The sequence below is a fragment of the Nicotiana tabacum genome, chromosome 8 (genome assembly GCF_000715075.1).
Source record: "Nicotiana tabacum cultivar K326 chromosome 8, ASM71507v2, whole genome shotgun sequence".
NCBI classification, from domain to species: Eukaryota; Viridiplantae; Streptophyta; class Magnoliopsida; order Solanales; family Solanaceae; genus Nicotiana; species Nicotiana tabacum.
This window is the reverse complement of record NC_134087.1, coordinates 27,436,119-27,443,681: the sequence shown is the minus strand read 5'-3', so window position 1 is coordinate 27,443,681 and position 7,563 is coordinate 27,436,119. Positions and strand designations below refer to the sequence as shown.

Genomic DNA, 7,563 nt, shown 5'->3' with positions numbered 1-7,563 from the left:
GTATTATCGATGCAGAGTATAAGTATAAATGTGATAACTGATAACCAATATAAATTTCAACATATATTAGATCAGATATGAACACATAATCTGAAAAGTACATGAGTTTAGTACTAAGAACCATAAAGGTCGAGTCCATCAAGTTTAAATTATAGATACGCCTCTGCTTATTTGTTGATATTTTACAAGTTACTGTTCGATTGTCATGCAGGACTTAAATATAAAATTATTCGACTTTGGTTACCTTGCTCCTGTAAGCGAGGAGGATAACGGAGTTCCCATGCCTTATCCTGTTTTCCCAGATACTCCTGAGGCTAGAAACGGTGTGTCTCTTTGATTTTTGTCTGTCTTATTTAGTTCAATGTCTCTGCTGATAGTGAACTTTCCTGTTAGGAATTTATGGTCAATGCCACATCTATTCTATTAACCGATTATACAACCAGCGAAGTTAATTGCTTGGATATTTGCTGAATTTTGAGTTGAAATCATCCTAGTCTTTTGATGTGATTTTAATGAATAAGATTGAACCAATGCTTTATTTAGTCAGTGATAATATTCACTGATTGTGATACTTCTGATTATGAGGGATTCTTTGTTCTCGAAACATTTGCAAGTAAAAGTTGACTTGTATGTATAATTGAAATGTTATTTTTTTTATTGGGACTTTGTTTACTGCATCTGTAACTTGGAGCGTGCTCTGGTGCTGTATAATTTGACCCTTTGCCTTTATCTTACGTTCAAGTACATTCTCCCACAAACCCCCGGGGCTTTGGTCTCGTGGTATGAGCTCAGCGTGTGATATGTGGGTTAGGCGCTATTAGGGATTCGAATGCTTACGCAGACACAAGTCTGATATTTAAGTGAAGAAAAATAGAGGCTGACCCATTTATGCATCGATTTCCAACCATGTCTCACTACCCAGAGATTTTTTATTATAAAAAAGCACATCCTCCTACAAGTCGAGTCATGGCAAAATTGCCCAAAGTAAAGTAAATCTCATTTGTTCTCATATCTTATAAATACATAGTTCAAGCCGAAAGTAATGAGTTCAATTGAATTAGTCACAACCCGTCCTAAATCTGCCTTCGATTAGTTGTTCATTCTTCTTAACACTGTCATGTCCGGTTACACTAGTTCTATATGCAGCAGTAAATAAGAACTGTACGAAGGGTTTGTAACTTGTAACAATGAAAATGCCCTAATTAAAGTATGTTGCAACATCATAAGTTTCTACCCATCTTGTTTTCGATTGAAAATGGATAGAAAGCCAAACTAAAGAAAGTATTTCAAGAAATTCGGAGTATGCAAAAGTAAATACTTATGTAGGAACATAGGAAAGAATGTTACTATTTGTCAATTTACATCGAACACAAAGTAAATACAAATACTATAAACAATATTGGATATGCCTATATCCAACCAATCTATCTAGTGAGAGAGAGAAAAAGAGGAAAATTCAATCAATCATGTATAATTCTTACTTCATAAACAAACAGTAATGCATGCATCTTCACAAATTCAATCATATATACTCATTTTCTCTTCACTACTAATTAATAATCAATCCAACTACCAATGAAAATCAATAATTCAAATGAAAACCATGCTATTTTCATCATCAAATTTCATATCTTCAAGACTAGAATGCAGTACTCCTTCGTCTTGTAAACATGGTACTTCAAAATCCATATCGAACATCAACCCATACTGATCGTCCTCCTGACTGCACTTGGACAAGTTGACCGTTGTTTCATCCTTCGAAACTTCGTTCATTTCTTGATGTGACAACTGAAGATGGTTCTTTACTAATAAATCAAATAAATGATGATGGATTGTGTTTGAGTTCTGGCTTTGATAGGGTGGATTTTGGTTATTAATGTCATAATTCAATGAATGGTTGTATAATTCTGGAGAAGTGACAGCAGCCTCGTACATGTTTTGTGGGCTAAGATTGTTCGTACAATTGTTGTTGTTCTCACTTTTAGTTTTGTGAAATACTCGACATAATACCCAATCTTCCTGTTCAATGATCACACACAAAAAGTTAAATAAAACAAACATTATGGGTGCTATATTTGATGTAAGGAAACAACTGTACTTACTCATTTTAGCTAAAATCTAGCCATAGTATACTCATTGTTTCCTTCTTTTGATACAAAATAGGAGGTTTCTAGGAAACTTCTTGCAATAATCTCCTCAATCTTTTAATCTTCAAACGCTTTACACGTGTATCAAGATCTATTCAAGTCGTGAAAGATGTGCAAAAACCGTCGAAACTTTCAATCTTATACACTTTATACGTGTCTCAAGATCTATTCAAATCGTGAAAGATGTACAAGTATACATTCAACAATCAAAATGTTCTAATTGTAATGCGTGTCTCAAAATCTCTTCAAATTTTAAGTTTAACCTATTTGTATTGGTTTCACAATCTTTTCGACAAGCTTAAAACTTCTCATGAAAATCACACACAAATAATAAAAAGACAAATCACCACCCTAAGGAAAGTGCATTGAAATGGATTGTTGTAAGAACTAAAAAGGAGGACATGAAAATGTTGCAGGGAGAAAAAAGAGTTAAGTTATATATATTGGCAGTGCGGAGATCTTTTATGCTATCAATGTAATTTAACTTTTTATAAAAGGCAATTTACCATTTTTACAAGGTTGTTAATTAATTTTATCTTTCTTGTATTTAACTTATAAACCTAAATATGCAAATATTTTTTATGCCGATAATGCATATATTAACTTGGAGAAAAAAGATTAAAATATTACCTTAGGGGGAATATGAGGGTTTTCCAAGCGAAATTCATGCATGATCCAGCCAGTTTTAATGCCATTAGGAGCTCTATTTTTGTAGAAGACTAAAGTTTTTCTCATTCCTACGATCTCACGCGTGCAAGGATCGAACACTGTTCGATCTTTGCCCGTAGCTTTCCAGTAACCTGAAATTGTGGCCCGGTTAGCCCGAAAACCGGTGGTATACTTGCGATCTCGGAAGCTGAAGAAGTACCACTCACTTGAGTTGAGCTTTGCCACCTCTAGTTCAAGAACAACATTCATAGATAAGCTACAACTAGTTCAAATGATAACAAGAGTTAACACATATAGAGGAAATTAGACAAATTTACACTTTAGTAATTAATTATTGTTCCATCCGTTTCAATTAATGTCTTGCCTTGAGTTCCCCTTTTAATCTATCACAAAAACAATACTTTGTCTATTAAAAGTAAGTTTTAATTTTAGTTTCAAACTTTTCATTTTACTTGTTGTGGCACTCTCCTAATAAAGTTGACGTGGCGTAATTAAGGGAAAATTTCACATAAGAACAATTGGTCTCTCCACTTTTTAATTTTATAGCTCATATTTCAATTTACAACCAACTAACCTAAAAATAATAGGCTAAGCTTCAACATCCAATTCCAATAGGTCCTTAAAATTGTTATTTAATTTTTAGAAAAGCTTGCACAAGCTTTTAAGTTAATTTTGGAATCAGTAACTGTGACTCAAGTATTAGTTCAAGAAACCAAATCCATTTGGATGGTGAAAATTAAATTTTTAGCAAGCTTAAATATGTGAGTTTAAATTTCGAATTTGATTTTGTGAGAAATTTGGAGTGAGTATTATTTAGACGTGTTAGAAATAGTATAAGGATGTTGTATATAAAATTTGAAGTCATTTAATGGAGATTTGGACTGATTTTGAACAAGAATTGCAACTGAAAATCGTGGAAGAAGTTCGTCTACAGAACGTTTGTATAAAGGTGTATAAAAGTGTATAAGATATGTTTATGTACACTCATATACACTATTATATAAGATTATACATAATTATACAAAACCGACTTCGTCTTCTTCCTAGCGTCTTTCTGAAATTTAACTCAAATCTTGTTCAAATCTATTCCAAATCACTTCAAATTTAAACTTTGAACTCCTTTTGATATTTTCCATCAATTGGAACAACACCCAATCCAAACAATTAACAAACTTAAAAAATTATATTCTCTAAAGCAAAACTTTAAATAGCCTTCAATAGTGGACTTTTATTCTTCAATTTTTTTACATTGCAACCATGTGACATATGGGGAGAAGCAGCAATGGCGGACGACCCCTTGAAGCATATGTAAAAGATGTGAGAAGAAGGGAGATTGAAAGCAATGGTTGTGATCGAGAACACAGATTTAACTCTATAGCTTTTAGAATCAATGGTTGTAAGAATACAGATTTTGAACTTGCAAAAGCTAGTGTTTTCAAAATGTGTACAATATGGGCTAGGTGGGGTAAAACTAAAAAATATGGGCCATTTTTTGTTATGATGTGAAGTCATGTGTATTTTCTTGTAATTCTTTCCGTAATTAAGACCACAAATATTTAGTTTAAGATTAAAATTCAAAAATATTCTTTATATTTTTAAACTTTGTGCCAGCTAGCCAAACTAAGACAAAAACATGAAACAGATCGGATGGTTTATAATTTTTTTTCTTTTTGTCGAGATAATCGCTAAACAATACTCTACGTAAATACTTATTGAGCTTAACATATTTACTTAGAAGGTCATTAAAAAGCTAATTGTTTTAGTATTTGCACCAAGTGTATGAGTTGCCAGTTGGTACTTAAGAAAAGATTATAGGTGGTAATCCATTAAAGTCAATAAATTTATAATGAAGCTTAATAGTTTTTGCTATTGCTACTAAATTAATCTTATAGAATAATTCTTAAAGTCCGAACGCAAGAAGTGTGCATGACAAGTAAAAAGCTAGAATTGTGTCTGCACTTAACAAAATTAAGCAGTAAATAAATAGAATATATATGAATACTTGCGGAAATTTATTGTCTTTCATTTTATTTGACCAATAAACTAAAGTTCACCAAAATCAATTTTAAAACATCCTTTTAGTTATATACACGTTAATCTTTTGCTGGTTCATCTTACCAATTGACGAGAGTACAAGGGAAAATATATTACAGAGAAATGAAATACCAGTAATATATAACCAAAATTGAGTTGGCTTTAACTAAATGAATCATTTGCTATAGACCACCTCCATTGGCCTATGACCTATCCATTCATGTCTCTATCAATATTTAACTTTATTTTTGGAAAAAGGATAGATAATTTACAGATATTTTTAAGTTTATTTTGGGAAACGAAAAAGTAAGAGAAGAAGAGAAATGAACATACCAGGAAGCTGCCATGGCTCACAAGTGTGAAGATCAATTTCCACTAAAGTACCTTTAATTATTTCTTCATTAGTAATTTTATTGAAGAGATAATGGCAAACTAACTCTTCATCACTTGGACAAAATCTAAACCCTGGGGGCAGTGTTGCTCCAATCTCTCTTAAATCCATTTTTTGTAGGAAATGAAAAGAAGAGAATGTTTTTTGTGATGTTTTAATGGAAGTTGGTAGCCTAAAAAAGAGCTTTCTATTCTTACAGATAGAGAAGCAATGACATGTATTTATATACAGAGAAGGCACTTTGAAATATCGGATTTTTTTTTTTTTTTTTTTGGAATTTCATGAAAAACCAAAGCCACAAGAAATCTCCTTGTGTGGGCTTAAGTGTACAGAATAATAGTAGTTAACATCGAATTATTGCTACTATAATAAGTCCAAATAATTTTGTAATATAGGGGAGAACCGCCAAATTACTACTTTTAGCTAGATCAGAGGAGTGGGGATGTAGGTTTAGGTTAATCTTTTCAAAAAGGGAAACAAGTTCAAATTATGTCAAACTTAACAACCTAATACAAGTTGTTACTGGTTCTTTCTTCCATCAATATGTTTGGTAAGCCTTTCCTTAGATTCTACCATTCACAATTAGGAATGAAACCAGGATTTTCATTATGAAAAGTTTCACAATTAGGAATGAAACCAGGATTTTCACTATGAAAAGTTAAAAAATAAAGAAGTAACCACATAAAAAGTTCATGGGAATCAATATATATAACCCATTTAAACAATATAATTTTTCGAGAAAGACGTGTTAAAGGTGTCACGTGAGTAGGAAGCCAACTAGCACTTAGCTGGAAAAGAGTATGTTAGATTAGCTGCTAATTAGACAATTAGAAATTAGTTAGAATCCGTTGATATTACATTGTATATATATGTGTATAGGCGGTTATTCAATATAACAGTGAAAATATTTCCTCATCTTCTCTTTTCCCTCTCTAAGCTCCGATCTCTCTTAGCTCAATCTAGAAGCATCCATGGCAGATGTTGTCGCGCCCTTTTTTCTCGCGAAATCGCGCTTCGACATGTGACAACTCTTTTAAATGGAAGATAGAGTGTTAGAAGAGAAGAGTCGCCGCCTAGCGATTTTTTAAGGTGCATTAGAGCACCTATTTGCAAATAACTCTATTTAACTAGTCAATGTCACCAAAAATCGGGTAAGGGCTCAAATTACTGATCGGCTCCAACCCTGCACCACTAGATAATGGCGAGTAGTGGTCGATGCATCTTTTACCTGAAAGGTCGGGATCGATATCCACAGGGAGTTAAAATTGGTTGGGAGTTGGGTTTCTATCGAATCAAGTTATGCGTGTTGCTTTTAATTACACTTCTAGCCATGCTTGGATTTGTTTCTATTCTAAATTTAATGCTATTGATCGCTGGAAATAATCTAAGTACAATATTTTTGTAGGAGTTTTCTCAATTGATAAAAAGCACTAGGGAAGTGACTTACACCTAGGCTAGTATCTAATGAGATCTAGAATTTAGGACAAGCTTGTTATACTTGGGGTCGTGATATAACTTTTACACAAAATTACTCACTCTATACATCTCGGTAGTTTGAGTGACTTTCCCCTAATTGGCTTTATCAAGCCTAATTGGGTGTTCAAATAATGCAAATAAAATTGGCTCAAGTCGGGTATTAGTATCTCTAGGTTTAACCCTTTAATTGAGGCTATCAATCTCTTGAATACACCTCAATTCCTTGTTAGCCTAATTTTTCCAGACTTAGTCCCTCTTTCTCAAGAAGAGTCTAACTCATAAAGGCACGAATCAGTATTTGCAACCACCAATTTTACAATTAATCAAGGTAGAAATTAAAGTTGAAGATAAAATATAAGCCATAAAAGTTGATTACAAGAATAAAATCTAAGAATATAAGCTAAAGCTACTCTAAAATTACTCTAAGTGGTAAAGTACGGCTGTTCACGAGCTCACTGATACAAAAGATGACCTAAAAATGTAAAAAAGATTTATTTATACACAGCTGAAATTACTGAAAAAAATACCCCTACGGAGGTTCCGCTATCAGTGAAATACTGGGCGCCTCAGCGCATGGACTTTCGCGACTGCGCAAAAACAAGCACGGATCGCGTTTCTTCAATTTTGGACTTGGACTGGGCTAGGTTTCACGGTTAGCGTAAAGTCTGTTGCGTCCGTGTTGGCTTCCATCGCGGTCGCGTAAAATGTTCGTGGACCGCGTTCCTCAGTTAGGTTCCACTAACCAAGTCTCTAAACCTCTTTCACGCCCTCAGTGGAATTTGCACCGCGTTCGCGCCTGGTAACTTCGTGCTTGCGTAATATAGACGCGGTCAGCTGTAGTGTTAG

General features: G+C 33.5%; 1 protein-coding gene across 1 annotated transcript; it reads right to left on the bottom strand.

Annotated features, from left to right (window-relative positions):
* Nucleotides 1-1,509: 1,509 nt before the first annotated feature.
* On the bottom strand, nt 1,510-5,423 carry LOC107806018 (protein CUP-SHAPED COTYLEDON 3-like). Its single transcript, XM_016630132.2, has 3 exons — nt 5,184-5,423; nt 2,778-3,043; nt 1,510-2,019 (listed from the first exon to the last, which is right to left on the bottom strand). Exons 1-3 carry the CDS (start codon nt 5,350-5,352, stop codon nt 1,591-1,593), a joined length of 864 nt encoding a protein of 287 aa, XP_016485618.1. The 5' UTR covers nt 5,353-5,423; the 3' UTR covers nt 1,510-1,590.
* Between the last annotated feature and the right edge of the window lie 2,140 nt (nt 5,424-7,563).